We start from the raw sequence: 20,227 nt of genomic DNA, 5'->3' as shown, positions 1-20,227 counted from the left end.
TGCCTGACCCTGCTGATGCAGGGCTGCTGCTCTTCTGGCCCAGAGACAGCCCTGCAGGCAGTTGAAGACTTCCCTGCCTGCTCCCCTGGGATAGAGACAGTCCAGGTAGCCGAAAGTAAGGGGGGGCGGTGTTGTTCTTACCTTTCAGTCCTCCAGGCCCCTGCTGGCCTGAAGGTGGGACTGCTCCGAACTGGAGCTAGCCCTACCACCCATCAACATTTGAGTGCTCCAAGCATAACATGTAACGAGGCCCTGATGTAACTGAGTGCTTCAAGAAGAAACAAGCAGGTAGGGATGTTGTGTAAGGAGGCTGTGAAAAAATGGGCCTCACTACCTTACCTTATGCAGGCTTTGTTAACCAGGATAGATTTCCCCTGTTTTACCATACTCATTTTCAGCACCGGGCTAGGAGAAGTCTGCATGCTCATAGCAATCCAGTTCTGTGCTATTTAAAACATTATATAGTCTCCAAAAGCTCTCCCAGGAGGCCTAGTTAAAAGAGATGCTAATGTGTTACTGCTCAGTCCAGTAATAATAAAAGCAGCCCTTACAAGAATAAAAAGGTTAAGTGCAGAGTGGGTTAACGGTGTAGGACACAAAACAAAAAAAACCCCAGTAGTGTATCGTGCTATAAACGGAACGAAGAGTGTAATACAAACATGATCATTTTGATTGTAGTTGTGTATGGGGTCTGACCAGCGTTCCTAAATAGAGTTAAGCTTTTAATCTGGGACTTCATTCGGCAGAGCCATTTCCTTTAGAAGTTAAAGAACAAGAAAAGTGAGCTATGTGCAGCAACATTACATACTGCAGAGCTGACCCTGATACTAACTGGAATAATTATTACTATCCTGAGTAGCCCCACTGATTTCAGTGACCATGAGCACTTGAGTTGCAGGCTCTGATCTTAAAGAGGTCCATTCTGGTATAGGTAAAGTGCTACCACTTTGTGTTTTGTCAGATAAATATTTCCTTTAAAAATGCTAGTCCAGGAACCATTTAGATTAAAAATATAGACAATGAGCTGACGTAGTGGCTTTAGCAGGAAGGGTTTATGTACATCACTCATGAGCAGTCAGCCAAAAGTGAATACTGCAGTTGATTCTCAACTGATGCAGATGAAACCTTTGTGCCACACTACACTATCACATATTCTGTAAATATGGTGAATGATAGATAAATTTTGGGGGGAGTTTTAAAGATTTATTGCACTTTTATTTGTGCTGCCTGTAGAGCCAGGTGCCTTAAATTACACAAGTCCAAGCATACAGAGCTCAGAAGAAGCAAAGATGCTTTACGGGCGGGGGGAGATGGACTGTGTTTACTTGATTAGATCAAGTAAAGCGAATTACAGCTTTACTTGACTTAATCATGTCAAATTTTTACTATCTGATATTCCAGGTCCTTACACAGCTACAAACAAATGCATAGCTGCCAAGGTTCATTCTGCTCCACATGTGACATTTTATGGAATATGCATAATTAAGTACCATCGTGTCTAGGGGCAGTAAGTGGGATCTGTGTTCACATGCAGGTATTCCCAGAACAGTAAGAGCAGGGGACATAAGTCAGGTCCTTACTCCTTGCTCCCTTCAGAAGAGGTGGAGAAAAGGCTTGTAAACTTGGTAAGGAGAGTTGGGAGAGACATGATTTCAGGGTGGGACAGAACAATGTGGGGGTTTGCACAATGGTCATAGTCCCTTTGCTCCTATTAGTTCTGCCTCTGTCCTGTCTTCCACTTTTTAATTCCATTGCTTGTCCCTTTAGCTTCTTTCCTCTCCTTCTCCTTCCTTGCCCCAGAGGCACTGACTGCTGATGTCATCTGCTGCACTTTCCCTCTTTACTGAGTCACAGGGGTGAAAACATGAAGTAGGAAGCAGTCTGAAGAAAAGGTGTACTATCTGCTCAGCAGGAACCCTAAAAGCTTCAATTCTCCTCCTTGTCCAGAGTCTTGCAGAATGTAGAACCAATTATTCTGGGCTATGGGAATACATGAGGAAGTGTCCTACACACCAGGGTGTCTCACATCTCACTCAGCATTTTAGTGCTCTGTGACTTCAGCCCATTGGGGAAGTAGGGATGCTCCCCTTTACTAGACACTATTGACAGGAGTGCCAAGCCAGGGTTTCCAGCTGGAGTAGTCTTTCTTGGTGAAATTCTTCATTTAGACTGAGGAAATCTCTCTGGCCAGCTGACTTGTATGAAAAAAATATAGATATTGCCTAAGATTGTTGAATGCTAAAATAAAATGCAGAGGATAATAGGTTATTGGGCAATCTAACAGGTGTGAAAAACTTATCATAAGCCACTTGCATTTATTGCTAGGTATCGCCTCTGTATAGGTGGCCTGTGTATGTGGGTATACAGTAAATGTATAATTTGCTTTGGGGATAATGGGCCACTATTATTTAATTAATCCTTGTTCTGATTCCCTGCCAGCATTCCCCATTATCAACTCTTGATACTTGGTCACTAGTGGATAATATGCATTTATTTTCATTTTCCCAGGAGTGGCAAACTAATCAGTTAACTGCATATGGACTGTATGTGACCTTAAAACTGTGAGATTACACTTGTTAATGTTCATGGGAACACTACAGAGTGACTATGTGACCTCCAATTATCATATTTCCTAATATATTTTGGGTTAACATAACACCATATATCTTCATATGGCTTTACTGATGATAAGATATGTAACGTAAGGGTTTTTTTTTTTCAAATTCCCTCATTTTGATAAATAAATTATATTTACAGTAGAGTGGGAGCTATCTAAGTTTGGTGAGTTAATGTGTGAGGGCATACATTCAAGACTTAAAAACATCTTTAGTTACTTGTTACTGTGAATAATATGTAGAATGAACGCCTTGTGTCTGCCAGTTCACATGGAGAGAACAAATTTGCCCAATGGCAAACTATTAAGTATTACTTTTTCACCAGAACCTTCAAGCTGCAGACAAAAATAGGAAATACATAGTTGGCACAGATCTGTTTCTCTAAAGACTTGCTTCTTGGACAGTCAGTTATGACTATGCCTCAGCCCCTTGATTTATTTTAATATAAAGTTAATCAGGAACAGTAAAGTCTTAATCCTCTGTGTACTTGTACAAAAAGTCTTTGTGTTTTGTAGCCACCCTTCTGGTTTTTTTCATGTAATAGCTGGTATTTCTCCTGGGATTCTTTGTAGGAACTGGAACAATAATTACAATAATTGCATGATACAAAACCACGTCTAGTTAAAAGCTCTGAACATATTACTCAGCCATTAAGCTACCTAACTCTTCTGAAGTTTAAGATCCAGAAGTTCACAAGTTTCTTTTGGAAGTTGAAACTAGGTTAAACCCAGATAGTATTTGGATGATGTATCATATTTTTAAAGATGAGTTAAATTGAGAGGGATTGTTTGTTTGTGTCATGTACGTGTTGAATAGTTAGTGTAAGGCACATTAAAACATGTAAGTCCGTGATAATTTTGATGCCAGCTCAAAAACGCTCTGTTTTCAGAACTTGATGTTGGGCTCAGTATTTTGGAATGCCTGATGTTTGAACGTGTTGGATTTGGCAATAGAGTTATAAAGCTGGTAAATTTTCTTTTCAGTAGCAAATATTTCACAGTTGCAATAAGAAAAACATATCCACACTTAACGCAACAAAAAATGTGTTGTTTCAGTTCACTGTACACTTCTCTGTACTTCATAGGTTCTAAAAGTCTGAGCCTCATGCGTAATAAGATCACTTAGTAAAGGATTCGGTGACTCCAAACAAATAAGATCAGAAACATAACAGAAATGAAAAGTTACTAGTAAAATTGTGTGTGTTGATAACCAGAAGATGGTAAAGACTGTTAAGGAATGATGGTATGGACTGGCATTTGTTTTTAATCCAATGTGATTATAAAACCAGTGTTAAAGTAATCAAAATATATTCATATTACTGGCTTTATTTCAGCACTGGTTTTAATAAATTGCATGTATGCCAGCTGACTTTAAAACTTTATTAAAGTTTTAGGTTATTGCATATTGGAAAAAGTGTATGGGACGATTGTAGTTTCATTGCATAAATTTAATATAGCTTTACTTACTGCAATTAAACTGTTACCTATAGCAAGTGCTGCATCTGGTGGCTAATAAATCAAGCTGTTCTTTAATTTATGAAAAAAATAAAGAAGAAAATTGAAGTGGCTTGCTGTGCAAGACTATCCAGACTGTTTGGATTATGCCACAGGTTTATATTTTGTGTCATTAGTATGCTTTAACAAGGTATTTAGATGCTTTTAAGTAGATGTGTGAAAAACAACAATTGTATGTTATTTAAACTTCTGTTTTGACACTCCACAGACTTATATTCACATTGAATCAAGAGTCAGAGAAAAGTAAACACTCTCCCAAAATAGAATAACTGTTTTTAGCTCTAAGGAAAACAGCATTAATTGAAAAATGTCATCTCTAAACTCAGGGATAGTGTTGTGATTATAGACATTAGCAATCTAGAAACACATTGAATAATGATTGTGGAATGCAATAAATAATATAAATGCACACAATTTATAATCAGAGTAATCATTGTGTATTGAATTCAAAGCTATATAAAGCCATCCAATTTTCTTCTTTCCTACTTTATATTATTCTTGATTGCCTGACTTAATGTTTGTTCTACTTTTATAGCAATTAAGGAGATATATATATATATATATGGGATCGCATGTTCTTCCAGGAAAAAAGTCTATTTGCTGGTATCAAAAATCCGTTGAGTGAAGTTCTGCCCCTTTTGAAGTCAATGGGAGTTTTTCCATTAACTTTAGTGCAGCCACAGTTTCAGTCTCACTCTTCACAAGAATATCTTGGCCATCTTAAACTTCACCTACTCTTTTTCCTGATTCTTAAAATTAATTATGTAATAAAAAGTGCAAAGGCTGATGGATTTCAGGCCAGTAGCGACCATTAGATCTTCTAGTCTGATCTGCTATCAGATCAGACTAGAAGATTGGCTGTTAAATTTCACTATTACTCTTCTACTGAGCCTAAGAACTTGTTTTTGCTTAAGTATAACTTGTATTTTCCTAAAGTATATTTTCCCAGAAATGTATCCAGTCTTATTCTGACAACATTTAAATATGAAGAATGTACCACTTAGTAGTTTGTACCACTGTAGTATTTTTACTCCCATAGCTTGGAGGGGGAAAAAAAGGTGGGTTTTGTTTCTTCACTTGAATTTTGGTATTAACTTCTAGCTGATAGTTCTTGCTAAGTCTTTCTTAATAGGTTAAAGATACCTTTCATATCCAGTGTTTTTTCTTGTCATAAGGAGTTTATACATAAATCAAGTTACTTCTCAATCTGTCTTTATTTATTTATTTAATAAGCTAAACATTGAGCTCTTTAAGGTGTTGTCTGCTTGGCATTCAGCAGTTCTGTGCTGAGAGCCACAGCTAGTATGCTGAGACACTTGTATGTATAAGAACTAGAGTCTGAACTGGAAACCATGGAGCCACGTTTGCACAGGGCCACTTCGCTCCTAGGATTAGCATGTGAATTGTACAGTAATCTTTTCAAATGCTTTAGCAAAATGTTTAGATTTTACTAAGTAGATTTTTTCAAGAATTTTATAATCTTCTCCATTTTGATAATCTACTTTTTTCCTAACAATTTGATACCACCACACATACTATATTTTTTCCACATACAGCACACCCCCTGCATCTAGTACGTACCTTGTTTTAGAAGGGTATCTTGAAAATAAGAGAAGAGATCATCATGTCTAGTAACTGAGTAGCAGCAGCTAGGAAGCGGAGCCTGCTCCTAAGCCTCCTGCTAGCCCTTCACGTTGATTTAGGTCCACAGACTGACCTGGCATGCTTTGTCCGGGTCCATACGTCAAGTCTGACCCCATGTGCTGGCTTCAGTATTACAAGTCCAGGACTGCACTCCAGGTCCCTGTGGGGCCACTTGCTGATTCTGGGGTCACATGCTAGGTTGGACCTGATATGTCAGTTCCAGGACTGGACACCAGGTCCAGGATCACTCTAGCAGCATGCCAGTTCAGACCTGGCACAATGACTCCAGGGCTGACCCCATACACTTGTTCTAGAGCCAGGCACTGGGTTGGACCCTGTGGGCCATGTCCAGGGCCACATGCTGTTTTGGCGGGTGTGTTGGGTTAGACCTGATGTGCCATGTCCAGGGCCATGTGCTAGGTTGGGCCACAAACCAGTCCCACACACCAGCCCAGTCTGGCATGCAGGGTCATGTCATCTGGCAGAGGGCTCCCCATGGTTCTAGAAACTTGGCGGCAGATGAGAGGTGGCAGTGTTAATTGTTGTGGCTCTAGGAGCCACAGTGATTAATGCTGTTACCACTCCCCTGCCATCAAATTTCCAGAACTTTGGAGAGTTGTTTTACTTGCATATAATGTGCACTCCACTTTTCACCAGCTGGTTTGGGGGAGAAAAGGTGGGGGTTATATGCAGTAAAATATGGTACTTTACAGCTGTCTGTCACCTGTATTATGTCCTGCCTCCCTTTATTTGTCAGGCATTTCTTCTGCAAAGATTCTTTTTTCCTATAGCTTAAAAGAATGGTATTACAAAATTAGAACAAGAAGGGGAAATTAGTATTGAATTCTTGGCTATTCCTACTTACAGAGTAAGAGACTTTATACTCCTAAATTTTGTGAACTGAAGCATAGTAGAATATTTTGCACAGCAAATTCAGTTTGAATTTGTGTTTGGCTGCCAAACTCAGAAGTAAGAATTTAGTTCCCAGTTGACATTCCACTAAAATTTTTGTGTGTGGGTAGCTGTGCAGATCATGGTCTTAAATTTATTGTAAACTTCTAACATGTTCTAGCTTTTGGAGTAATCAGATCTCTGCCATTTCCAACTTACTAGGTTCAGTTTTTTTACTGTTCCTTAAAATGTGATGGGCAAGGCTCTTAAGGTTTTTCTTCCCTCTTCCTTTTTTAAAATTAGTCTTTTTCTGTGGTGATCTGAAGTATATGTGATGTGACCCACTTGATCATTCTATTCTGAATGTCTTTTATAGCTGTCATTTAAAATCTTTGCAGCTGTTTGCTGCAGCTGTATGTGACCCTGGCTGATTTACAAACCCTCATCTTTGCAAGGACTACGAAACCTAATCCTGTCAACTATCCAAATTTTATTTTGCATGTTTCAGCATACAAAACCCTATAGAATTCTAAGTGTTAAATAGTATGTTCTTATTTAAATTAATTTTGCAACTTTAAAGATTTTTAACAGTTTTCCTCTTTCCTTTTGATTTAGTTCTTCATAGGGGAAAGATTTTATAACAAAACAATGGACACTGAAGGATTACAAAGACTAAATAAAATACTGAAGATGCTAATGCTTCTGCTAGCATATTTGGTAAGTAAATAATCAACACTTCTTTTTTCATCATAAATATTAGAAAAAAATTCTATTTTTAACTAATTGTTAAAGAACGCAACGTTTGAAATCAAATTTTGGGCTCGATATAAATTCCACATTTAATGTAAAAGATCGCTGATTTATTTTATCTTTTGTTTTAGTTGAGTAGAGCAACTTGTGAGACGGGAGATTGTAGAGAACAAGAATTTAGGGATCATGCTGGAAACTGTATTCTTTGTGAACAGTGTGGACCTGGAATGGAGCTGTCAAAGGTAGATATACTGCAAAATAGCGCTACCTTAATTTTATCCTCTATTTTCACAAATCTGTTTATATATTTTGGTTAAAATAATGGATATCTATATTTTCATGAAACTATTTTTAAGATTCTTGACTTCTTGTTAACAATTTTCTTTTCTAAAATAATGTTTAGTTCTTAGATGTAAAACCAAACATATCTGGGTCAGAAAATTGTGTTGTCTTGAGGTAACTAAACAATTTTAACTTAGGCAATTTAGTATTTATGGTCCCTAATTTGATTAACCTTAATTTAAAAGGCATATTTCCCACACCTAAAATTTCCCTCTAAGCATTCTGGCAAACAAAAGGCTTTTTTGAATGCCTTAATTATGTATTTCTTACCTCAAGATATTTGGATATGTTAAGTATAACCTTATTTCTGAAGCTGCTGGGCTCATAGTGCTTTGGATTGGGGATAATTACAATATCCCTGTAAGTTAACTGATACATACTCTCAACCTTCACTCCATTTTAACATAGCTTTTTGTTTGGGTATTACCTTTTAAAATACTTAAATGTAATGAACAAAGCTAGAAAAATAATATAGCAGCATTTTTTGAGTTTCTTATGTATTGGGAGATGTTATAAAGTATCAATCTCAAGTTGCTTTTTAAAAATATTAACTTTTAGGTGCAGATTTACCTTTTGAGAGCGCTTACCTAGTAACAGAGATGCATATTTAGTTCCATTTCAGCCTGAGGGGAGCTACTTCAGAGGCAAATATTTTAGCTATAGGTATATGGGCTCTAGGGAGGTATTCTCCATCCCTCCTATTAAACCTGTGTCACTGTGGGGTCCTTCCTTCTCGTGTGCTTGTATTTGTGACAAGGTATTTAAAAGAATTCACAGATTTGTTAGAATCTGACATGGCTATGCCATGAGCATTTTCGCTATGGCCTACCGTGAAGTGAGGAGTTCAAGATTTGTTGAGCGAGAAAGAGGCTCCAAAATGGAGTAACACTTTATAATATAATGTGGTGTGTCAAACGTATGGCCTGTGGGCTATCCAAGTCTGTGGAGATGTGAAATCTGTCTATGGGGCTCTTGGAGGGGACATGATTTCAGCAGCAGAGTGAGGTGCAAGTGGCAGTGGTGGAGACCTCTACAGTTCCCTGAGCTGACACAGTAGCATATTGTTAATGCTACACTTGTTCACCCTGATGCGAAATCTCAGGTATGGATCCCTAATGGGGATGCAGTGTTAACTGCTGCAGTTACCACAGCTGACACAGTAGTTAAGGCAGCTGCAGGGATTAAATGCTATTGCCACTATCTCTGACACCAGAAGTGGGTCTGGATCAAACCTGGGAGAAGCTCTGTGGTCCAGATGTGGCCCACAGGGATAAATGCATTTGACACCCTGGGTCTAATGATTCCTGCACCCAGCTGAAAGGGACATATTAGGTTGTATTAACAGGAGTGTCACTTGCAAATTAAGGGAAATTATTCTTTTGCTCAGTTCAGTGCTGGCAAGGCCTCGTGTACCTGGAGTACTACGATCAGTTTTGGGCCCCACACTTTATAAAGGATGTGGACAGAATGGAGAGTCCAGCACAGAACAAAAATGATTAGGGACCCAGGAGACAAGACTTTGGAAAGGCTGAAAGAGCTAGGGATGTTTAGCCTAGAAAAGAGAAGACTGAGAGGGGAATTGATAAGTCATCTACTATCTGAGGGGTGATTTAGAGAGAGGATGGAGATGGGCTTTTCTCCATTGTCAGAGGACAGAACTAAGAGCAATGGCCTCAAGCTGCAGCACAGGGCAATTTAGGCTGGAGATGAGGAGGATCTTTCTGACTATAAGGGTGATCGAGCTTTGGAACAGGCTACCTAGGGAAATTGCGGAAGTTCTATCCTTGGAAGTTTTCAAAAAGCAGGTTAGACACTTGACTGAGATGGTTGAACAAGGGTCTGGATTAGATGATCTGGTGAGGTCCCTTCCAGCCCTACTTTCCTATGAACCTATAACAAAAAAAAAAAGTGTTATAGCTGAATTGGTCAGCATTCTAGGCCTAATTAAAATATTTGTCCTTAGAAAGATTTTTTTAAATTTCAAGAGGAATCCTTTTACAGATCTGTGAAACAAATACAGGAAACCCTTGCTATTCGTGGGTTTTGCATTCGCGGTTTAAAATATTCACAAATGCTGAACCTGCATCTTAAATACACTTGCAGGAGCCCCTCAGGAGCTCTGCGCTTCCTGCCACTGTGCTCCCACTGCCGCCAGCACAGCTATGCTCCCCTCCCCACCCCAGCCACCAGGGGCGCTGCATTCATGAACACAGTGCCTTATTTGTGGATTTAGCCATTCACAGGGGATATGAGAACATATCCCCCGTGAATGGTGAGGGTCTCCTGTATTTTTATAGGACAGAGAAATTCAAATATTAAGAGGTATTATGATGGAATATATTATTCAGTAAACACATGCATAGTGAAATAGTTGTAAGATGCATGTCAGTCTGTTAAATACAAATTACTACCTTCTTTGAATATAGTAGGCTAAATCTTGTCCTACATTTTAGTGAATGTGGATAAAAACAGAATTTGCCTTTTTATTTAGAAGGAACCAAATGCAGTTTTTAAAGTTTTGTTTTTTTTATGGCCAACTGATTCGTGTAGTTTTAAAGGGTGATCTTGTAATTAAACATTAAACAGCTTTAGACTTTACTGTTTTTTCTTCTCAAAGAAAGCTTGCAATGACGGTTTTATCGTTCTTACTATATTCAGCTCTGGAAAAAAGTATAGTTGAGCATTGTGGTTTGTGGCTTTGAAAGGATTTACTCAAAGAATCCTTAGAGTTTAAAAGTTACTCAAGAATTTCAGTCTTACAAAATTGTGCATGAAATATACTTTTCTCTTTTCTCTATTGCTGTCACACAAATTCTTGGTATGGTGTATATATTTTCAATGCATTCAACTACAATATCCATGACAACTCGTACTTTATTAAGGATATAAAGGTGTCAAACATACAACATGCTGAGCTTACCAGCAGGCCACTAGAAGTTGGGGGCATAGGCTGCTGTGGAATTCAGGGCTCTTAGACCCTGCTGGCCTGGCTGTCTATGGCAAGTTTGGCTTGCCATGGTGACTGCCCCCGGAACCTTCCTTTTGCCAGTAGCCCCCCCATGCCCAGACTCCTCACTGCATCAAGACTCACAAGCACCACACTAGCCACAGCAGCCTTCTCCACGCTCCAGGCTGGATCTAACCCACCAGAAGCCTCATGGTCCACATCCATCCTGGCACGCCAGGAGGGCTTGACACCATATACGCTCCATATGTGTCTAGCATGTGAGACAGCATGACTAGGATCTGAGCCTGCAAATTTCTGCGTATGTGAGTAACTTGTTGAAGTAGTTGACTTAATTAAGGCTACTTGCAGAAAAGTGGTCTCAGATCTTAAATTTATGAGCAGTTGTTACCTTCCTGTGAGTTTATAGAAGCAAGCACAAATGTAGTGCTTTATATACTACTGCTTTTTAAAAACCATTCTACTTCTGTATGTATTGCATTAAGATATGATGCAGACCAGTTAGTCCTTAGTCCTTTTTTTCAAAAAGACTAGACCCATAACAGACGTGTCTACACCACTTCCCCAGTGCTCCCTGGGGGATCACTTTTGAGCATGTCTGGTCTACCCATCACTGTTCCTTATGTGCCAGACCCAGAAAGGAGGTGGTGAAGCTGCCTTAGGGCTGCCTTCTCTCCCTCCTGCTACTGTCAAAATCACTTATGGGGTAGCCCTGTACCAGCTTCACCACCTCATTTTGGGATTTGGTGTCTATGAAGTGGAAATGAGTGACTATAGGGTGTGCTCAAGAGTGGTATTTCCTGAAGTGCTGAGGAAGTGGTACATAGATACCACAGGGTAAAATCCCTTTGTGGCTTTAGCTCTAAATCCAAAATTTAGGTCTTCAACTTTCGTCTAATCATAGAGGCATCTAAATTCACTAGATGCTTATGCTGCCATCCCTAAAGTCCCTGTGGGGACTGGGTGTAGGGAGTCCATGTGCTATGCTAGAAGCAAACATTCAGAGGGCCAGGCAGAGCCAGGGGGGAGCAGCTCAAGAGAATTGTACTGTTATTTTGTGTATTATATAATAGTAATAAAATTAATAGCCCATTTGTTAATCACATAATGTTATAACAGTGATACAATATTTATATTTAATTTTTAAATGGGGTGCTGCTACATTTTGAAAACTGGAGGAGGGATGTCTGACGTCTAAAAAGGTTGAGAACTACTGATTTAAATAATTCACAGATTCATAGATGCTCGTGTTGGAAGGGACCTCAACAGATCATCAAGTCTGACCCCCAACCTAGGCAGGAAAGAGCGTTGGGGTAAGATGACCCCAGCCAGATGCCTATCCAGCTTTCTCTTAAAGACCCCCAAGGTAGGGGAGAGCACCACCTCCCTTGGAAGCCCCTTCCAAATTTTTGCCACCCTTACTGTGAGGACATTTTTGCTGATACCTAGCCTAAATCTGCTCTATGTCACACTGACTATTGTTCCTTGTTACCCCAAGAGGCGTCTGGTGAACAGAACATCTCCGATCCCTTGCAGCGTCCCCCTCTCAGCCTTCTCTTGCGGAGGCTGAAGAGGTCCAGGTCCCTCAGTCTCTCCTTATAGGGCTTGTCCTGTAAGCCCCTGACCATATGAGTGGCCCTCCTCTGGACCCTCTCAAGTTTATCAACATCCTTCTTGAAGTACGGCACCCAAACTGGATACAGTACTCCAACTGTTGTCTGACCACATAGAGGGGAAGTATCACCTCATTGGTTCTATTTGTCACACATCTGCTGATGCATGATAAAGTGCAATTAGCTTTGCTGATGATTTTGTCATGCTGACGGCTCATGTTCATCTTGGAGTCCACTGTGACTCTGACACCCCTTTCCGCTTCTGTGCTGCTGAGAAAGTCACTTCCCAGCCAGTAGGTGTGCTGGTTATTTTTGCACCCTAGGTGCAGCACTCTGAACTTGTCCTTGTTTTACTGCATCCTATTGTGTACTGCCCATTTTTCTAACCTGTCCAGGTCTGCCTGCAATCATTCCCTACCCTTCAGAGTGTACACTTCACCCCACAGTTTAGTATTGTCCTCGAACTTGGACAGTACTGAATTGTAGGGTGACATGCACACTCTGGAGGGTAAGGAACAATTGTAGGCAGACCTGGACTGCTAATGTTAGCATTTATCATCCAAGAAGATAAGGGATTTGCTCTTTTGTGTTTTCTGTTAGCCTGTCCAACATATCCTATAGTATGAGCAGGCTGAATCTGTAGAAAGATGACAGTCCAGTCATGAGACCTAGTATCATTTATCCTGATGAATGCTTGTAGATGTATGCCATTATCCTTGCTAAGAAAAGTGTTAGCTCCTTGCAGCACATGCTGGTGAGTTCTACTATGGACTGTAAGCACTCAGAGTTAATATTGTGCAATTCATCATCATGCTTGTGTCTTTTGGGTGGATCTTAGTGGTTTCTGCTTAGGTAGAGAAGAATGTTTTCTGGTCTGTAATTCATTTGTGTGTATTACAAGTATAGGTACAAAGGGAATGCTACAGTCTATTTTGAGACAAAATTGTTTGGGTAAATGTGATATCTTTTATTAGACCAACTAAATAGTTGGAAAAATAGTTCTTTGCAAGCTTTTGGGCACAAACATCCTTCTTCAGGTATATTGAGAATCTGCTGATGAATTGTGTGCTCTCCTGGGTAGAATAGAAGCCAAAATACAAAATGCAGGCCTGTGAAAATGCAAATGCCTGGCAGTGAGGATCAGAGGGGTGGAAGACAATAGGTGAGACAGGAAGTGGGGGAGGGGGAAGAGCAAATGTTGAAGTGGTGATAGAACAATGTAACTTGTAAAATGCAGACAAGTTACCTGGTTGTTGGTTGTAGCTGGCTTGGTCTAAGGACATAGGCAGGCAAAGTTCTTTGGGTAGATGTGAGATCTCTTATTAGTCCAGCTAAATAATTGGAAAAAATATCTATGCAAGCTTTTGGGCACAAACATCTTTCGTCAGGCATGGGGAGACTCTGCTGGTGTTAAGTGCTCTCCAAGGTAGAGAAGAAGCTAATAACAACATACAGATCTGTGAAAATGCAAATGAGTGGAAATTTGGAAGATAGTGGGTAAAGATGGGGGGTGGGCAGGAGGGAGATGTGTGAAGGAATGCAAGTGGTCAGCTGGAGGCAGGTTACCTAGGGTAGCAGATATCAGGCGGGTTGTAATGTGTTATAAATCCAATGTCTATATTAAGTCCATGATTTTTTGTATCCAGCAGACTTATGAAGTGAAGTTCGTAGGCACATCTATGAAAGGTGTTTTGTAAATTCCTTTTGAGGATTAAAACTCAAGGATTGGAGAGGTAGTGATTGTCTTGTGAGAAGTGGGTACCCACAGGTAATTGGATACAGGCAACCCCCAGAAAAACTGAGCTCTAAGCGGAACAGCATTAAGCGAAACCCATTTCCCCAGAGGATTTAATGTAAATAAAGATAATTAGTTCCACACCACCTGCTGACCCAAACCTTGTGCTCCTGCAGCCCCACCCTGGGCCCTGCTGGCCCAGGCCGTGCTCTCCCTGGCTGGGCTGCTCCCGGCAAGGTACCACGCAGGCTCTGCAAGGGAAGGCATCAGCTCCTCCCGGCCTCATTGTTTCCCCCGCCGCGATGGCCCCTGCCGACCCGCACCCGCCAGCCACCAGTGGACCTGTGTGTAGCCCCAGCCACCCCACCCATGGGGCCTGAGTCGGGGACCCATCCGCCCAGGGATTTATGGTGAGAAGGCAGCAGGGCTCTGGCTCAGGGGAATCAGTGGGGCCACCCACCCGCCCACACCCCACTTTGCCGAGCAGGGGTTCCCTCCAGGGCACGTGTCACTGGGACAAGCTATCACTACCAGATCGCTGCAGGCTCAGGACAGTGTCCGTACCCCACAGGTGAGTGTGTGACCAGAGCAGAACAGAGCCCAGGCTGCAGCCCGGGACGGGGGAGCTCTGTGGGCTCGGCTTGCACCGGCCCAGGCCCTGCACTCCTGCCAGCCCTGGCCTTGGACCCCATGCTCCTGCTGCCCCACCGGCCCAGGGCTCATGCTCATACTCCCCACTTGCCCCTTTTTACTTTTGCCGCCATTCCTCTCTGCCCGCTGGCCACTCCAGGACCACGTGCCACAGTGGACCCTGGGCCCCGCCAACCTGGGCTCCAAGCTCATGCTACCCAGCCCCCCACCCACCCCTTTTCACTGCTACTGTTTCTCCCCGCCCGCTCCAGCACTGCGTGCCGGAGTGGACCCGGGGCTCCTACTACCCTTCTCCACATCCTCTACACATCCTCTGGGCTCCTGCTGGCTGCCACTCACCGCCACCACCGCTGCTTCTCTCCTCCCCCCCGCGCTGAGCATTATAATGAAATGCATTGAGTGAAACTAGGTAGGTATTTTAAATGAGCGCTATAGCGAAACCGTGTTAAGCAGGGGTTGCCCATATATTCTCTTTGATAGATTTGTAGTGTGCATTCATTCTGGTAGGCAGGTTTTGTTTGGTTTCTCCTACATATTTTCCATCCAGGCATTTTTTTGCACTGGATGAGATATATTTCTGGAGGTGCAGGTGTAAGATCCAGGAATGTTGATGGTTCTGTTTTGGGGATGTAGCTATTGTGAAGGTGGCAGAGACAAGTTGTCAGGTTTTACATTTCTTGTCCTGACACAGTTTGGATCGATTTGGTGTGCTTTGAGCTTTTGACAGAATACCATCCCTGTCTCTCTCCAGATCTCTGCTACCTGACAATTTGGTTACAATGGTCACTCCTCTGCACCATGTGAGCCTGAGCTGGATACATTCCTGAGGGAGGGGGAAACCTGCTCCCTCTGCCTACAGGACTGACATCACATACCTAGGTGAGGGGCCTTATAGATTCATAGATTCTAGGTTCAGAAGGGACCTCAATAGATCATCGAGTCCGATCCCCTGCATAGGCAGGAAAGAGTGCTGGGTTCAGATGACCCCAGCTAGATGCCTATCTAACCTCCTCTTGAAGACCCCCAGGGTAGGGGAGAGCACCACCTCCCTTGGGAGCCCATTCCAGACCTTGGCCACTCTAACTGTGAAGAAGTTCTTCCTAATGTCTAGTCTAAATCTGCTCTCTGCCAGCTTGTGGCCATTATTTCTTGTAACCCCCGGGGGCACCTTGGTGAATAAAACCTCACCAATTCCCTTCTGTGCCCCCGTGATGAACTTATAGGCAGCCACAAGGTCGCCTCTCAACCTTCTCTTGCAGAGGCTGAAGAGGTCCAGGTGCCCCAGTCTCTCCTCATAGGGCTTGGCTGCAAGCCCCTAACCATATGAGTGGCCCTTCTCTGGACCCTCTCCAGGTTATCCACATCTCTCTTGAAGTGTGGCGCCCAAAATTGAACGCAGTATTCCAACTGCGGTTTGACCAGCGCCCGATAGAGGGGAAGTATCACCTCCTTGGATCTGTTCGTCATGCATCTGCTGATGCATGATAAAGTGCCATTGGCTTTTCTGATGGCTTCGTCACACTGACGACTCATGTTCATCTTGGAATCTGCTAGGACTCCAAGATCCCTTTCCGCTTCCGTGCCACCAAGTAGGTCATTTCCTAGGCAGTAGGTATGCTGGACATTTTTCCTCTCTAGTTGCAGTACTTTGCATTTCTCCTTGTTGAATTGCATTCTGTTGTTTTCTGCCCATTTGTCCAACCTGTCCAGGTCTGCTTGTAGTTGTTCCCTGCCCTCTGGCGTATCTACTTCTCCCCACATTTTTGTGTCATCAGCAAACTTGGACAGAGTACACTTCACTCCCTCGTCCAAGTCGCTGATGAAGACATTGAAGACTATCGGTCCTAGGACCGAGCCGTGCGGGACTCCACTGCCCACATCCTTCCAAGTCGATACCAACCCATCCACTACGACTCTCTGGGTGTGACCCTCTAGCCAATTCGCCACCCACCGGACTGTGTAGTCATCCAAGTCTTACTCTCCCTATGGTTCTAAGCAATGCCAACCTGACAGAGACGGGGCTAGAGACCCTGCCAGTCTACCTGACAACCAGTAATGTGTTTCAAATTGGTTGGCTGGCAGCCAACAGGTGCTGGCCTCCATTGGACCAGGTAAATCAGGTCATAAGGTCTATATAAGTTAAGGACTGTCCGGGAGGAGGGGCAGTAGCCATGATGAAAACTCATAGAGAAGAGCTGGATCATCTGAAACTTGCTCTCTCTCTCTGCCTTTGGATGCCTGCAGAGGGAATTTCCACCTGCCTTTGGATGATACTCGTGAGTAAGCTACCTGAGATCTAACTAGATACATAGCTTGCAGTAACTCAGATGTGTGATCAAAGGCTACCCAGCCACCCTGCTTGCTCTATGGGATTTCTTTGATATTGCTCTACTCTGTACCCTATTCCAAACCTGCTACTTGTAACCAATAAATTCTCCTTTGTACCTAGCATGGGAGACTTATTGGGAGTGAGTCTAGATTATGTCTTTGGGTTCCCTTGGTTCAGCTGACTAAGGGAGACCACTATTTGTACTTCAGACTGAGGGAAGCACCCCAAGTTCTTGAAGTGGGTCAAGTAACCTCAAGGACTGCTAGGCCTGTTTTTTCCAGGGGACACAGAGCCAGGATCACTCCAGACCCAGAGTGGTGGTGGCATTACCCCCAGTCTAGTGGGTGTGCTACAGGAAGGGTGTCAGCCAGATATAAGACGTCCCCAGGGAGGTACTCGGAGCCTGGAAGGTGGTTGGGCACAGTGAGGTGGGTCGTTCAGTGCAGGAGCACCCCCTACTGGCCTGCCCCAGAGCCATAGGAAGTTTGTTTCTGGTGATGAGGTTGGTGAGGTATGGTGCTTGTTTAAAGGCTAGGATGGGTGGTTCTGGAAATATCTCTTTAAGAATTGGGTTATCTTCTAGTATAGGTTGCAACTGAGGATTATCTGCATAAATTCCAGGGAAGGATAGTATGCCATAACTAATGGTGTACAATTCGTGGGGATTTTCTTTTTGTACAGCAGCAGTTCTTCACGTGGTATCCAGGTGGCTCTTTCAGAAGTGTAATCTCTCTCTCGGGATGAGTGTCCTTGTTGGGTGAAAGCCCTTTTGAGATCTGTGAGGTGACTATTGTGGGTCACTGTATGAATTTGCAGTGCAAATTCAGTGTTACCCGAGGGCGTGGCTGTATATTACAGCTTTCTTGGTGTGTTTAGGGTGATTGCTGGTTCAGTGTAAATATGTACATTGATAGGTGGGTTTCTTGTATATAGTGGTTTGTGTTTTACCATTCTAGATATTGATCATAGTGTCTAAAAAGGAAATGCTGGTGCTGGAGTATTCAAGAGAGAGTCTGATGGAGTGGTGATGGTTATTGAATTTGTGATGGAAATCAATTAGAGACTGTGGGTTTTCGGTCCAAATGATAAAGAAAATCTATACATCTTAGATACAGCATGGGTTTGGTGCAGTTCTTGATGAATTCTTGTTCCAGGTCAGCCATGAAAAGGTTGGCATATTGTGCAGCCGTTTTGGTGCCCGTAGGTATGCCCATGGTCTGGAGGAAGCGTTGATTGTTAAAACAGAAGTTGTTGTGTGTGAGAATTAAGTGTAATGTCAGTAATGTCTTTATGTCTGTACTCTGAGTTGTAATCTTGCTCTTTTAGATATGTAAGGCAGGCTTAGATGCCATCCGGGTGTGGGATGTTGGTATATAAGCTGGTAACTGTCACAACCCAAGGGTGTGATTTTTGTTTTGTGTGTGCTTTGGCACCACTGAATTATTTTCCTGCCAAATTGTAGCTTTCTTTGCAGTGTGCATTTCTTCTTTGCAGTTAAGAAATGCTCGTTGCAAAGAGTTCCCGCCATTTGTATGATAATTCGAGCCCCATTATTGGCTTGCGTGAAATTATTCACACGTGGCAGCTAGTGATTGGCTTGCTAGCCGTATAAAAAGCTTGAGTGGTTTCCACCCAAGTTGGAGGACTCCACGAACACCAGGAGGAGGGATCTTCATGCTGTGTGAAGATCTCTAAGTGCTGCGGAGCCTATTGGACCCAGCGCGTTTCAAGCAGGCAACAGAGGTCTGATCAGCCTCTAGCCTCTCCCCGTCGCCGTTCGCAATCCTCAACGTATCCCTCTCCCTGCACGCAAAAGGACCCACGGAGCCTCAACAACTCCGTGGGAGAGACCCGAGCTTGTCGTAGTCCTCAAATGAGGATTTAATCGGAGCTGTGCCTGGGAAACTGTCCAGCCTACACCGCGACCATCTTCGGTGTAATTAAACAATCTTGAGTCAACCATTACGAGTCCGTGACTAATTCTAGCGTGTCGCCTGTTTTCTCCGACCCAGCGTGCCCGGGCTGCTGGCCACAGCCCGTGCGGCGCGAAAAAGGGCCCAGATCGCTCCCGGCCCGCACAGTAACATCAATGGTGGTTAAGAGGGTGTTGCTGGGAAGGTGATCTGTTTTTATGTTTTCGTAGAAATTCTGTTGTGTTTTGGACAAAATTCGGTCTTTGGGTGACAAAAGGTTTTAAGTTAGATTTGATGAAACCTGATAATTCCTCAGTTAGGGTTCCATGGTTGAATATGATAGGTCTGCCTGGGTTCTCTTGTTTGTGAATTTTAGGGAGCTTATAAAAAGGTCTCTGGATTAGGGAGTGGCTGGATCAAGTTTTGTAGTTTCTCTTGTAGTTTAGATGGAAATTATGTGATGGTGGTTTTGAGTTTTAAAGTGAAAAAAGGAGTTGGATCTTCCTCCAGTTTTTCATAGTAGGTGGTGTCAGAGAGTTATAACCTGCTTGCCACCTGATAACCACAGCTAACATGTCTGCATTTTGCAAGCTACATTCTTCTATAACTAGTTCAATATTCCTCCTTTTACCCCTTCCTTTCCTGTCTCACACCTACTGTCTTCCACCCCTCTGATCCTCACTGCTAGGCATTTGCGTTTTCACAGACCTGCGTTCTGCATTTTGGCTTCTACCCAGAGGAACACACAATTCACCTGCAGACTCTCAAAGAAGGGTGTTTGTGCAATGCCTGAAGAAGGGTGTTTGTGCCCAAAAGCTTGCAAAGAACAGTTTTTCCAACTATTGAATTGGTCTAATAAGAGATCTCGTATTTACCCAAACAGCTGTATCTGCCTATGTCCTTACCAACACGGCTACAACCAACAACCTTACAGTCTATTTTCCATTTTGAATGCACCATCATTGTGTGAGTTTACGTCCTTCTCTCTTAACCATATCCTTTTTTCAGTGTTGTGGCATTGTTGTCACTTACCTATTGTATAATGTATTGTCTCTTTCCTGTTGCTGTTTTAAAGACCTGCATAAACAGTTTTGTTATCCCCCAAGAAGCATTGCTAGGATGAACTTGTTTATGATTATGTTTACTTGTTTGTTTGTTTGTTTGTTTTAACGTACACATTATCTTTTTGGAAAAGATACATTTATTCTTTTGGGGAAAATATCAAGTCTTAGCATATATTTGTATTAACTGGACTATTGCTGCTT

At 42.6% G+C, this 20,227-nt stretch overlaps 1 protein-coding gene across 6 annotated transcripts in view; it reads left to right on the top strand.

Moving 5' to 3' along the window:
* TNFRSF19 (TNF receptor superfamily member 19) overlaps positions 1 to 20,227 on the top strand; it is a 106,186-nt gene that overhangs the window by 6,285 nt on the left and 79,674 nt on the right. For all 6 annotated transcript variants that reach the window (XM_059720457.1, XM_059720459.1, XM_059720443.1 and 3 more), the window contains 2 exons: positions 7,280 to 7,381; positions 7,546 to 7,656. In XM_059720457.1, coding sequence (XP_059576440.1) covers positions 7,280 to 7,381; positions 7,546 to 7,656 — 213 coding nt within the window. The remainder of the gene's footprint in view (positions 1 to 7,279; positions 7,382 to 7,545; positions 7,657 to 20,227) is intronic.

Source organism: Alligator mississippiensis, chromosome 1 (assembly GCF_030867095.1).
Source record: "Alligator mississippiensis isolate rAllMis1 chromosome 1, rAllMis1, whole genome shotgun sequence".
Lineage (NCBI taxonomy): Eukaryota > Metazoa > Chordata > Crocodylia > Alligatoridae > Alligator > Alligator mississippiensis.
Note: the sequence above shows the minus strand (reverse complement) of the source record. Positions and strands in the feature narration are given on the sequence as shown.